At 46.0% G+C, this 14660-nt stretch overlaps 1 protein-coding gene across 2 annotated transcripts; it reads left to right on the forward strand.

The window, feature by feature from the left end:
* The first annotated feature begins 1640 nt into the window (after window positions 1–1640).
* On the forward strand, window positions 1641–5062 carry LOC124683000 (transcription factor bHLH112-like). Of its 2 annotated transcripts, none has more exons than XM_047217588.1 (7): window positions 1641–2094; window positions 2223–2682; window positions 3046–3171; window positions 3254–3319; window positions 3505–3570; window positions 4386–4436; window positions 4574–5062. In XM_047217588.1, exons 1-7 carry the CDS (start codon window positions 1793–1795, stop codon window positions 4730–4732), a joined length of 1230 nt encoding a protein of 409 aa, XP_047073544.1. In that variant the 5' UTR covers window positions 1641–1792; the 3' UTR covers window positions 4733–5062. The 2 variants fall into 2 exon arrangements, with proteins under 2 accessions (XP_047073544.1, XP_047073545.1); XM_047217589.1 differs by having other exon boundaries at window positions 4580–5062.
* The last annotated feature ends 9598 nt before the right edge of the window (window positions 5063–14660 follow it).

Consider the following 14660-nt stretch of genomic DNA (forward strand, 5'->3'; position numbering starts at 1 on the left):
CTAGCTACTCACGTCCACGCGGAGTAGTTCAATCTCATAAGATTGGTCAGTAGCATTGCGGATCATGTCCATGTTGGTCAGGTACTACAACTAAAACACTGGCCCCATTTGGTAGCTCTATATTTTTGAAGTATTCCAAGAATACTTCAGTTTCTAAAATACTATAATATTAAAAAAAAATTGAGGCGTTTGGTTCTAAAAACTATTGAAATTTTCAAAACCACAGTATCCACAAAACTATGGTATTTTTGAAGTATTCTGAAAACAGGCCGGACCCTCTTTTCTTCTAAAACTGAGGAACAATGAAAAGGCTTGTTGTGGTCGCCGTCCTCTTAGCTCTACAATCTTCTCAGCGGCGGCCGGCAGCTATGGAGATGTGCTCCGCCTACGAGGCCATGCTCAATGTCGTCAAGAAATCAGAAGTAGGCAAGTAGCTAGCTCTTGGCTATTGCTCTGTCCTACCCCTCTGCATTGCATTCATGTGTGGATTCGACGTCATCAGGTGTGTTAGCTGAAGCATTCAAAGGCATTCATCAAACAGCCGTGCAACTAAATATAATCAGCTAAAAGTTTTATGCATGCAACAATTTATTCAACGGCCATGCAGCTACACTTTTGGTCAATTATTGGTTAACCATTGGTCAAAACCACGACAAAACAACAATGGCCAAACACCTTTGTAGTTTTGCTAATAGCTAAGAAAAACGATGGTTTCAAGAAAATAAACTAATAAAGTATTCATTAGTCTGGCGTCAGAAATATTCAAAAAGTCTTTTTAGATCATGGGACCCAGTGCTCTCATTGTATTAAGAAAATAAAAAAATATTTACATTTTTCAAAAAGTTATGTAACAAAATTCTAAAAGTAGCTAATGATGTATTCCACTAACCTATAAAATCTCAATTACAAATATTTTGTTTTCCGAGCTACAAAAAAATGACAAAGTCTGAATTTTTTTGGAGATTTGAATCACTAGCTATACTCAGATCCACATATTTGTTATTTTTGTGCAGCCTAAAATACACATTATTTCCAGTTGAAAATTTACACGGTTGTGGGATACAATACTGACATCATGATTTATTTTCAGATTTTTTCTGAAACTTAGAAATATGATTTTTAATTACCTTTCTAAAAAGGGATCACTGATACTCATCTGCACCAAATCTTGTTCCCAAAATACTTTGGTTTCTAATACTTTAGTTATAGAATTTTCTTGTTGCCAAAGTAGGTAAGGTAGCTCAAACTTGGCTAAAGACAACATTATATCCAATACACTGCACTATCACACACCTGGCGCTACTTCAATACAAGTCTCCTACATCGTTACAGGTACGGTACAACCTGACGTTTCAATGTCAAAAAGCAGGACGATCTGCAACTTTTGTTGTCTTGTTCTGTAGCTATTGATCTCAGTCGTCGCGTGACCGCTAATAATGCCACCATCTGCATCAGATGGCATGCGATAATGTCAATGTCAGTCTAGCGACGACCTGAGTCCTGGCCAACTTTTCCTCTTGGTGGTCAGAAAACCTAAATTCTCTTCCTCTCTTCTTCCCCATCTCCATACCTTTTCCCCAACGGTTTGTATAAAACCACGTCGCCCCCTCCACCTTTCCACATTCCACACTCACCTCTGCTTAATTATCACTTCAGATAATTAGATCCATATACATTCTCATATTTAGTTCCTACTATATTGCTCACCGCACCAAATAACCGAGAGCGAGCACTACGCACTACCACGCCCTACTCATTACCACTACCCAAAAACCAAAGCAAGATAGCAAACATGGCAGATCACGGGCAGGAGATGATCCGTGCTGCTACAGCGACGCCTGCGGCCTTGTACAACGGCGCCGCTACCACGAGCAGCGGGCTTCCAGTCACCCGTGGCGGCGGCGATCACTGGTGGAGAACGGCCTTGGCGCCCCCGGTCCCATCGTGCTCGGCACCGGAGATGCCCGGGTTCAACGCATGGTCTGCAGAGTCACCTAGATCGAACTCAATCGCCGGAAGTTCCATCACTTTCCAAGAACCCGCCGGTGTCCCCGATCCGGCCACCATCGCCGCTGACTGGAACCAGCCTTTCCTGTGAGTTCCCCATACATATCCATATGCGTACAGTTGATTCTTTCGCCCAACTTTATTCTATGAGTAGTTCATGATCACATGCATGGGGAATTTGTGATGATCGATGATTTTTTCTGCTATCGGTCAAGGGACGGATCTGGACTCTCTGGATACATGAGCTCGAGAAGCGATCAAGATCATGGCAACCCACCAAGTCTGATGAGCCCCTCGTCATCAAATAATAACAGCAGCATGATGCTGCAGCTACAAGATCACCACCATGACCAGAACTACCAGTTCCTGTCCACTCTCGGGTTCGAGCTGCTCTCCTCGCCGGGGGCTTCTCCGTACGGCAGCAATTCCCGGTCGCCCTCGCTGTTGAGAAGCCTCACGGAGCCGTCTGCGGCGGGGAAGCCTAATTCACCCGCGGCGGCGTTCCAGAGGTACCATGCACCGGCGACGTGCCAGGCGGCTGCGACAAGCATCAACGGCAGCAACACGTCGTTTTGGAACCCTTCCACCGGGTTCGACTCAGCAGCATACGCGGCTAGCCTCGAAGGACCATCGCCGGCGCCGCAATCTAGGTTGGCGCCAAGCCTTTCCACGAAGGTCGGTATATGCATATATACAATATATACAAACTTGCATCTTTTTAGTACTCCGTAATGGTTTACACACATGAGATGAAATGCCACAAGTAGACGACGCTTGTATATTTAGTTTTTACACGCGATACAAGTGAGTATGCATCGATTTTCCGGATTAACTCAATTTGACAGGAAATAAACTTTTGCCCGAGGTCCGAAATTATTGCATAGACCATTTTAATCACTCTTATATAGTTATATTAGATCTGCAAGATGACACTAATCTCAAAAAAATCTGGTAATCTGGTGTGTCTGGGAGGATGGATTGAAATAAGGAGTTTTTAGATATTGTTTGAAAAATACTCTGATTTCATTGTATCTCTAGAATGCGTCGGAAGGAGTAGGAGACTCAACCTCCATCCCCACTAAGAAGATGAGTACCACTGCGACAACACCGCCGCTCAAGAAAAAGAGAACCGAGACACAACCATCAACGTTGCCGACCTTCAAAGTACATCTATATATCTGGTAGCTGGTGGTGATCAACCCAGTTAATGAGCTCAAACATAAGCTGAATTAATATGTTATTTCAGGTGAGGAAAGAGAAGCTAGGAGACAGAGTCACAGCACTGCAACAACTAGTCTCCCCTTTTGGCAAGGCAAGTGAACTCCTTATTCTTGTTAAGTCGGCACTTATATGCACAACATACATTGCATGCATCTTATCGTCATGAAACGGAAAACATTATAAGGATTGCTCAGCTACTTTTTTACTAAAAAAGACGCACCTAATTTTCTCATGATAAAACAATTGATGGTTGAACATCGGCGTGCGTGCGTGCAGACGGACACGGCTTCGGTGCTCCATGAGACTATCGAGTACATCAAGTTCCTCCACGACCAAGTTGGTGTAAGTGCGCATCTAGCTGCAGCTTAATTATTGTCCCAGCTCCTTTAATCATATACACGTAGAAATATTGGTGTTGAGCAAACTGAACACCCGGCCACCAACTCTAGTTTTAGTCAAGTTGTATTTCGCTAACTTGTACATCAACTTAATTAGACTTGTAGCAGAACCCCTTTGAAGGAAAGAAAACACCAGAATAATTAAATGAAAAACTATAAGGAGAGAACATTCGAAATTTAGTCTCCCGAAACAGATGATTTGCAAGGCGTTTGAATTTCCAGATGGCAACTACCATCAAAACAAGAAAAAATAAACTGCGACATGGCAATATTTGGTTGGTCCAAAACCTTTCCCTCCGGAAAACATACGCTCGTAGTTTCTTTTTCCTCGGGTAGTTAAAAAATACCTATGGGCACCGGTATAACCTATTTTCGGAAATACCAGCCAAAATACTAAAGATTTATCAACCTAATTACAATTTTTTAAAAAATTCGTCAAAATTCTTTAAATTTGAGCAAACTATGCGAATACCGGAAATTTTGTCTGGTATTATACTTTACAGTGGTAATAGTTAAATCGATTTTCGGCAATTTTTTTGAAACCTCGGCCAAGAAAAAAGCCCTTAAGTCCAATTAAATTGCACGAGACTTGTCATACTAGTTCAAGTAGGCCAGGGACTCCCAAAATTTCATACCGAAGTTACTAAACCCTTGTTTAAAATTCCACAATAAGTCATTCCCAAATTGCAATCTGACTCTTGCTACATTGGGTGCAGTATATTTGTCCTTCTCTAATAAATTATGGTCCTATCTCTGCAGGCACATAGTGCTCCTTACCTAAAGAATCGGCAACAAGTGCCCCACTCCAAGGTATAACACCTAACACATGTCGCGTGCTCTTCTTCACCTTTGCACACATATTGCTATCATCATCCTTCATTAAGTTGGTGATCGAATGGTCGATCGACCAACCTATTAATTTATGTGTCTTCATATATCTTGATTAGTTTCAGAGTTCATCGACAAACGGAGATGAGGCCGCGGCAGAGAAGAGAGACCTTACTGGTCGGGGGCTGTGCTTGGTCCCGGTATCGAGCACCTTCGCGGTGGCCAGCGAGACACCGGTCGTCGATTTCTGGAATCCGTTCGGTGCAGTTTTCCGGTAGAGATCGACCATAATACTTTCTCTCTACTGGTTAGCTTGATTAATAAGCAACACCTAATTAAATATGGTCCTAAAAAATCAAACCACAACCTTGGTACACGATTACACATAGGTGTAGCTGCATTTGGTATATGGCTAGATGAATCTTTGGAATGAGTGCTTGAAGACTTGGATTCATTCTTCGGGTTCATCAGATAACACTGAGCAAGGTGAAACTGGACTAATTATACATTACGTATATCCTGCTTGTAATAACAGGTGACACCTATTAATTGTTGTAAATTTATCTGGATAACTAATTAACCTGTAATAGATTTCATACTTCAGTTTTGACCGTGTTCTTTCAGATCGAAAAGGTACTAGTGGAAAGCCCGTGCTTCGCCACGACTGCCTACCTTTTATCTACTGTTACACATGTTACACTGTAAACAATGCAAATAAATATTTAAGTACAACAACAAATAACACATAATAAAAATATAGTTAAATGCCGGCGTGTTGCCACGGCCGCCTCAGATTTCTCTCAGTGCATATGTAAACATAATATACATAAAATTTTGTGTATAGCTCGTAGGTTGCAACCGGGTCAATAAATTAATAATTATTGGTCTTTAGTTTCCGTAGGAATTAGATTTTTCTTTATCCAGAGGCATTGTTGTGCCAGTCTTTAATTTTCTTATAAATCGGTGGCATGTCGCAGCCTCCCACGGGCCTGTTTTTTATCTTATCCGGACAAATCCGCCCCTCGATGGACGATCTGGTATTTTCCTATCTCTTGTCTCACATGGTGACATCGTATTTAGGAGGTTTTTTTAACCCAATTGGTCCGATTATAAGCGTTTTGAAATTATTTTCACCGTTGTATTTTGCACAATCTCTATTACATGCAAGCATGGAAAAAATTGATTACACAATATTTATGGACCCGTGATTTTTAGATAATTAAATACCAACCCATGTCTTAGTGTCCTAATACATGTACCGTACATGCATTAATTTTCTGAAGACATTTTATTTGCATACATATATATGGATTGATTGATGATCGTGATTATGTATGGGTTTTGGTACGTGCATAGCTTAACGATCTAGAGCCGGAGAGTGGAGACCATCAGAATGTGAGTTCTCTTTGCAGTATTATCCCTTGCAAGCTGCATCATTTATAAGGCTTCGGTAGGATCTGTTCGTTCCAATCCTCACAAAACAATGCGGTTAAGGTTAGAGAGAGAGACGCTATGGTTTGTGTGTGAGAGGAACGATGAGAGAGCGGCCTTTTTTATAGACCGGAGGGAGCCGGGGGAGCGGTGGAGATCATTAACGCCGGCACGCAGAGCTAGGCGCGACGAGATGCTTTGCTGCGCCTTTGCGGGAAATGCACCGTCGCTGCGCGCCAATAACTTTTGTCACGAGGTAGGCGATGGTTAGGTTAAATGTTCAATGTGCCGCTGACGCGTCGGTCCCGGCACTCCCCGGCTCGCTTTTCGTTGTGTCCAATGTCCCCGGAGCGTCCCCTGTGTAGCGGGGACGGGCTCGGGGCACCGGACACCATATCGGGATGCACCGAACAAAAAGAGACTCTGGGGTACGTGACTGGGAGTGTTTTTTTGTTCAGCGCGTTCCAAATCCCTTTGGAGGACGGTTTCGGGGACGCGGCTGGACATGCTCTAAGGTTTGCTATGTACATTCTGTGTTCTCTTTTAGTGTTTTTTTTTTATAAATTTACATACTTTAGTTTATATTTAGTCTACTTTTAGCATTTTACTCTATATCTGGTTCACTTTTAAATATCTAAAATGTCATATTAAGAAAATAGAGATTTCGCAACAAAAAATTAAGAAAACAGATGGAGTGTAGATAGCTAGGTAGTGAGTTCGTGTACGTTTCAAAATGGAAAAAAAAAATCGAGCTGATTGATTTCTAGCATGTGGCCGCTGGCTTCATAGCTCTCCCTCACGTGTTATGTATGGTTGAAGAGGTAAAGGACAAAAAAAAACAATCAGGTCGCTTCTTAATTGGAGTTGGTTACGTTTCCGGAGGGCGACCCTAGGTAGCGATCGCGCGCTGACTTCGACCCGAGCGATCGTTTTAAATTAAACAGCAGAGAAAAGGAGTCGAACCCAGGACCTCCTGGCAAGGACAGGCGGGCCAAACAGCGGGTACAACCAACTAAGCTATCAGTTGTTTGTGTCATCTATGTAGACGTACCTCTATTTATACTAAAATTAGACACGGCTGAGATAACAAAAGAAAACACGGTCTAAACTAAAAAAATGCAGATAGCAAACCATGAAACTAGCATCCATATTGATATATATTGATAATTTTTTATTAGCTTAAAATTTATCAACCCCTTTGCCCGTTATTTATCAACGGTAAATGTAAAAAATTATCGATCCGAAAAAAGTAATTTAAGTTAGAATATTATGAGGATATTTTTAGCTCACAATTTATCAACCACTATGCTTATTATTTACCAACGGTAAGATGTAAAAAGTTATCAACCCAAAAAACTAATTTCATTTAGAATACTTTTGAGGATATGTTTAGCTCATAATTTATCAACCCCTATGTTCGTTATTTAGCAATGGTAAATGTAAAAAGTTATCAATCCGAAAATCTAAACTCATTTATAATATATTAAAAACATGTTTAACTCTCAAATTTATCAACCCCTCCGCCCGTTATTCATCAACGCTAAAATGTGAAAAGTTATCGATCCGAAAAGTTAATGTAATTTAGAATATATTGGGAATATTTTTGGCTTACAATTTATCAACCGTTATGCCTATTATTTATCAAAGGTAAATGTGAAAACTTATCGACCCGAAAACCTAATTTTATTTAGAATATTTTTGGGAATATTTTTATCTCATAATTTATCAACCCCTCTATTCGTTATTTAGCAATGGCAAATGTGAAGAGTTATCAACCCGAAAAGTTAATTTCATTTAAAAATATTTTAGAAACATTTTAGCACACAATTTATCAACCCCTCTGCCCATTATTTATCAACGCTAAAACTGAAAAATTACCTACCCAAAATCTAATTAAGTTGAAAGTGATATTTATTTGAGTTGCAAGTGTACTTATTTGAGTTGCAAGTGGTAGTTCATTTGAGTTGCAAGTAGTTCTCCCACCCGTTATTTTTTCCCTCTTAAAAACCACTAGCCCAAAAAAGGGAATTAAAAAATAGTCCAAATAAAATTATTTTTATATACAAAAGTAACAACAATATGGAAAAAAATGATACTGAATTTCTAAAAGGGAATTGTACAAAGGGAATTGAAAAAAAGTTGCATTGCTAGGTAAAATTTGGAATAAATTTACGGAATCAAAAATACTGATACAAATGAAAAAATCACAAAAAGAAATTCGCGAAAAAAAAGTTCATATTTTTACGTTTATAACATATACAGTCGATAGTACAAAAACAATCTGTTTCTGTTTCTAACAAAAACCATTTGTTGCTCGCGTGGTTAGCTTAGCTGGCGCGTGAAACCAGGAGGTTGCGGGTTCGAATCTCCGCGGGGCAGTTTACTTTTTCCGGCGCGGGCGCGGGGTTCTCGGGTCGAATACGACAAAACTGCATACGCGTGGGCAGGTTTCGCGGTAGAAATTGTTCGCTCCAGCGCTCGACCGCTACAAAGGGAATTCGGTTTCCGGACGCGTTAGGAAATAAAATCTGATAGAGCGTGTCCTATGATCCTAACCTCGTATATTTTCTCTTGACCTCCTATGTTTACTACAGATATAGCGCTTAGATGAATCGGGTGTTGGGCCGCCATGTTTTATATTTGAGCCCGCGTAGGCTGTTTTAACTTTTTAAGCTGAGAAGTCCAGTTGTGACGCCAGATAGTCACCTATTGCAATTTAATAGTAAAGATGTGCATATTATTGCCGAAAATGTTTACTAGACAAAGAGCTAAATTAGATGGTCATGCCGAGACAAGCATGCAAAACTGGCCGCAGAAAAGACCAACACAAGATGGGGCGTACGTTTACCGCTGTTTTGGAATGTTTTGTGCGTGGAGGCCCATCTTGGAAAATGCCAGTTTTCAAAAAATTTCTTTTTTTTTTCTTTTTTCGAGAGCACGCGAAACACGTGGCTTATCTTTATAGAAGAAAGAGCACAAACAGTTACAAGAAAGCACAAGAGTGCTAAACACACGCACACCACCTCCCTCCGCCTAGGCCTACTCTCTCGCTATACCTAGACTCCCTCCTCTCTTGGCCCTCTCCCACAGGTGAAACTCCTCTCTGATCTGTACTACCATTTGGACTACCGTCTTCTGCTCTGTCTCATTCCCGAAGACCCTCGCATTCCTCTGCTTCTAAAGCGTCCAAGCCGTGCATATAACCATGGAGTCAAAACGCTTCCTGTCGATCCTCCGCACTCGCTTGCGGGCCTCCGTCCACCATCGCTGTAGGTTTCCCGTGTACCCCGGTCAGCAATCCGCAAGTTCGCGCTCTGTATGACCCTGCACCACACCTGTCTTTTGTAAGGGCAACAGGTTAGGATATGATCAACATTATCCTCGGCCTGCAGACACGTATAGCACATGTCTGGATGATCCTGGAGCCCATGTCTCGCCCTTCTATCTGAAGTCCACAACCGGTATCGCAGTGCCAACCAAGCAAACACCTTGCATTTCATGGGGGAGAAAGAGCTCCACACCGGCTCACTCATGCTCCATCTGACGCTTATATGTGCCCTTCGCCGTGTAGGTTCCCGAGTCCACGCCTTTCCAGGCAATATGATCAGGTATCGTGGTATCCTTCTCCACCTCTTCGACGGCCTCCCACAAACTCAGGCATTGCATCCAGAGCTCGGCGGTCATCTCCCCATGTATGTCATCTATCCACCCGTCCTCATGCAGCGCCTCCACCACTAAGCGACTATTCCTCCTCCTGGTGGGAACCCTGGCAAAGACCTCCGGCGCTAGCTCCTCTGCGGTGTGCCCACCAATCTATCTGTCTCTCCAAAACAAGATCGAGCGCCCATCACCCACCGTGAACTGTGCTAGGCTCTGGAATAACCCTGCGGCTTCTGGATCATTTAGCCCAGGTAGGCCTTGCCATGGACTCTCCGGATCCGTGCGTCTAAGCCAGTGCCATCTCACCCTAAGGGAGAGGCCCTGCAGTCTGAGGTCCTTGACCCCCAATCCGCCAAACTTCTTTGGTTTACATATGCTCCTCCAAGCTACCAGACACTGTCCTCCCTGGACTACATCTTTCCCGGCCCAGAAGAAGGCCCTCATCCACTTGTTTATCTCCTCTAGCATCCAAACTGGTGCCTCAGCGACCACCATTTGGTGTACCGCTCTCGCCGCCACCACAGAGTTAATCAGGGCGAGTCTCCCCTCTCTCTTAACCAGCCCTCTCTGCCACGCCGGGACACACTTGGTGACCTGGTCCAATAACGGCTGCCACTCCGCCTTGGTGAGAGGACGAAGCGCCAGCTGTAGCCCTAAGTATCTGATCGGAAAGGCCGCTAGGTCACATCCCAGTATCGTGGCCGTCTCCTCCTCCTCCTCATCTGTTCCACGGATCAATGTGGTTGTCGTCTTTCTGAAATTGACATGAAGCCCCGACGCCTCCCCAAAGAGGCTCAAGATGTGTTTCACCGTCCAAAGCTCCCCGCACACTGGCTTGAGGAAAATAACCACATCATCGGCGTACACCGAGATTCTCTGCATGGGAGATATAGATGCCAGTTCCCCGAACAATCCATCCTCCACAGCCTTAATGATCAACATGGTCAAGGCCTCCATCGCCGCCACAAACAGCATGGGAGAGGTGGGATCCCCTTGCCTCAAACCCCTAGCATGATATATGCGATCACCCGGCACACCATTAACCATCACCCTCGTGTTGGCAGTGTAGAGCAGCAGCGCTACCCACTTCAAGTATCTCTCACCGAACCCCATTCTCCTCAAAACCTCAAAAAGGAAACTCCAGGAAATGGAGTCGAAAGCACGCGCAATGTCCAGCTTAAGGAGCACTCCAGTGCGCCTCCTCATGTTAATCTTCCTGGCCACTTGCCTGACAAGCACAAAGTTATCATGTAGACTCCGGCGCTTAATAAACGCAGATTGGTTCATGCTCACAGCTCTCCAAGTCTAGGGCGGAGTATGTTCGCAATAATCTTCGAGAAGAGATTTGCGAAGCTATGAAATAGGCTAATGGGCCTATAGTCCTTAGTCTCCGAGGCGTCCGGCTTCTTAGGTATCAAAGTGATCAGCGCATGATTTAGCCTGGCAAAACCTCTCCCATCTCCCACTCCAAGCTTCATGAGTCCAGCCAGGATATCATGCTTTATGGTTGGCCATGCTCTCTGATAGAAAGCTCCAGTGAACCCATCCGGTCCTGGCGCTCGGTCACTCGGCATCTCACGTATCGTGTTCCAAATCTCCTCCTCAGTGAACATGGAGTCCAGCTCTCCAAGCTCCGCAACTGGAATGTTTAAAGCCTCCAAATCTATGGTATGCTCTCTGTTCTGGATGCTCCCAATGAGTCTCTCATAAGCCTCAGTGAACACTTCGTTCTTCCTCTCCTGCGCCGTCACCATCTCCTCTCCCACTCTGACCGCAGCAATGAAGTTTTTTGTCCTCCTCCCATTCACCACGACGTGGAAGAGCTTGGTGTTCGCATCCCCCTCTTGGAGCCACCGTACTCTTGACCTTTGCCTAGCAATAGTGCGCTCAAGGGAAGCCATACCTAGCACCGCGTGCTTCAACGCTCTCCTGAGCCACCCCTCGGCCGGAGAGAGTGCTCTCGACTCTTGCGCCACATCTAGTCTCAAAATAAGCGTATTCGCCATCGCCAACTTAAGCTTGATGTTTCCTACTTTTTTCTCGCTCCAAGCTTGGAAGTACTCCGCCGCATTACGGAACAAGGCATCCAGCCGTCTAAAGGGGTCAACAATGCTAGGGTCGCACACCCAAGCCTCCTTCAGCGCCTCCTCAAACCCCTCCAGATTTAACCAGAAGCCCTCAAATTTAAACCTTCTCTTTGGCTTGAAAGCCGCGCTCAGGGATAGATGGATCGGGGCGTGATCCGAAACAGATGAGGACAAGGCATGTAAAAAAGAGTCTGGGTGCATGAGGTCCCACTCCAACGAAACTATCGCTCGGTCGATGCGCGTAAGGGTTGGCGTCTCCCTCTCGTTGCTCCACGTGAATCTCCTACCATGAAGGTAGAGATCTTTGACCTCATGCTCCTGGACGAACTGTCTAAGTCTCGCCATCATGAACCTATCTAGCCGATCATTATTCTTTTCCTCCGCATACATGATCATGTTAAAGTCCCCTAGCAATAGCCACGGCCCCGGGCATAGGCTCCTCCTCTCCGCTAACTCATGCAAAAAACTCAACTTGTCCTCATGCGTCTGCGGCCCATACACAGTGGTGATCCACCATCTATCGTTATCTCTGGGGATAACTTCCCCGGTAATCGCATATGAATCAAGACTCACACTCCCAATGTCCACCGAGGACTTGTTCCAAGCTAGGAGGATCCCCCCTCTCGTCTCGATCGCAGGCACATACACATAACCATCAAACGATGGCCCCAAACATTGCATAACTAAAAAGTCATCAATTACATTCAACTTAGTCTCCTGAAGGCACACAATACTAACTCTAAGACTAGCAACGAACTCCCGCACCGCATCTCTTTTGGCTGGATCGTTCAAGCCACGAAAGTTCCAGCACAGAATCTCGAACAGACTATCCATGGAAGACTGACAACACTCCTCCAGACTCAGTGCACTACTGCACTGTCTGCACCCTCATGCAGTGCGCCTCCCTCTCAAAGCTCATGGGAAGCTCCTTGCCAAAAATGGCAGCAAGGACTCTCAGGTGTGCATCCCTGATCGGTGAGTCAAAGAACTCCTTGAAGCGCCTCAAGTCATCATCGCAAACAGCAAGGTTCTCCGGGCAGCAACCCAACGCCTTGAGAAGCGTGCTTTCCGCCGCCGATGCCATCTTGGCTTGAGTGCCAACCTTAGCCGCAACCGACCTCCTCGTCACCCTCTTGGGCGTGAAGGGCTCCGCATCCGCCCTAAGCCCTGTCGTCCTCTCGAACTCGCTCAACAACGGCGGCGCTAGGGTTTTGAGAATCGAGGAGCAGAAACTCTTGATACGGGCCAGCTCCAAGCTCTCCACCCTACCCTCCTCCACTGCTGTCTCGTGTACCTGGTCTCCTTGACCCCTCTCAGGTTCCACATGTGTTTCCACCAACACGGGCCTCGAAGCTCTATCCATCTGCTGGCCCAAGTCCTTAGGGATCAGCTGCATTTGGCTGTTAGGCCCAGTAAAGGCAGCACTGCACAGGCTGCAGACCCCCTCGCTGCTCGATCCCACCGAACACGCTCCCAGGGACCCCTCTCCACGGTTCAGCAACGTGTCCGCCACAGGAGATTCCTGGTGTACCGCATTGGATAGAGAGATGCAGATGAATCCCTCAGGCCGCAGAGGATCCCGTGTGGCCTCCACCGATCCCACCGCAGCAGGAGATCGTGCAGGGGTACTCCTATTCATCTGCCAGCTCTTGTCCTCACATGCCTGCCCACCTGACCCAGCCTCGTCGTGCTCCGCGCCAGGGAGCGAGTCAGAAGCATCGGCCCACACCACCTGCTCCACAAGAGGCGCGTGCGAACCAGCCTTCGCCACGTCACCCCAATCCAACGACACTTTCTCCCGTTTGTCCTCTGCATGCGGCTTTTCGACGTGAGGGGGTTTGTCGTCTTGCACCACGCGTTTCCCGCCCAGCACCTTTCCAAAAATATTTTTTTCCAAAATATTTCAAGCTTCGGTAGTTGAGTTAACTAAGGCGGCTGTCTTAAAGTCCCATGTTGGCTGCTCATATGTGCTCGGTCTAAACCCAAACCCCTCTTCTTCTCATCTCCACTCTCTATGGTGTGGTAGTACTAGTTCACCTCCTAGTACGGAACATCATATCTCTTGTGCGGCACTTCTCTGATGGGCCAGATGAACTGTCCGAGGTACATGCTCATGATCTTAGGCGGTGCTCACCTGCCATACATATTCCACAGTAAAATTAATACCCCTCTCCTCGCATGATATAAGACATTTTGCATGCGAAAACGTTTATAGTGGGACGGAGGGGAAATACCGCTCCACTCTGCCTCCGGTCGCAGCGCCGTGAGGTGGGGGGGGGGGGGAGGGAGCTCCGGCAACCGCCCGTGTGTGTAGATAGGTCCATTATCTAGGTGTGTGTGCCTCCCGACGACATCGAAGAAGGCGGCGATGGCGTCGGAGTGCGGTTTCTAGTCCTTCCCCTCCTTTCCCCGTTCCGACTTCTTCTTCGTTGCCGGGGAGGTTGTGAAGGTTCTGCGTCGGGTGCGCTTCTCCGCCTTTGCTTCTCCTGCCGGCCGTGGCGGCGAGGGGATGAGGTGGTGGGGTTTCGTGTCCCTCTTTTGTTCGTGGAGGTGCTGGTGTTCTTCTTCGGCTGTTCTGCTCCGTCCGGCCGTGGTGGCGAGGGGAGCGGTGGCTGGTGGCTGGGGTTGGTGGTCCTGGCTGGTGCGGAGGCGGCTGGAAGATGGGGGGAGGCAGGGAGCGGCTGCTGTGGTCGTGCTCGTTCATCGAGACTAGGTTTCGTCGCTGGGCGGCGAACGGTTACTGTGGTCATCTACAACGTGTGGCGGCGGCTTCTTCCCAGTGGCTGGCCGTACGGCGACTCCGGCATCGTCTAGGAGCTCTTGGGGCGTGGCGTGGATCCGATTGCGTTTTCTTCAGGCATCTTAGGGTGCTCGGTGCAAATTTCTGGGTCTTTCTGAAATTTTTACTTTCGGACCTTCTTGTAGTTTGTTCTGAGTTTCTTGAATATATCAGTCGGATCCTTCCTCAAAAAAAAAAAGAAAAAAATAGTGGGACGGAGGGAGTCGCGTACATGTGAGGTGTTCATGT

Source organism: Lolium rigidum, chromosome 1 (assembly GCF_022539505.1).
Source record: "Lolium rigidum isolate FL_2022 chromosome 1, APGP_CSIRO_Lrig_0.1, whole genome shotgun sequence".
Classification (NCBI taxonomy): domain Eukaryota; kingdom Viridiplantae; phylum Streptophyta; class Magnoliopsida; order Poales; family Poaceae; genus Lolium; species Lolium rigidum.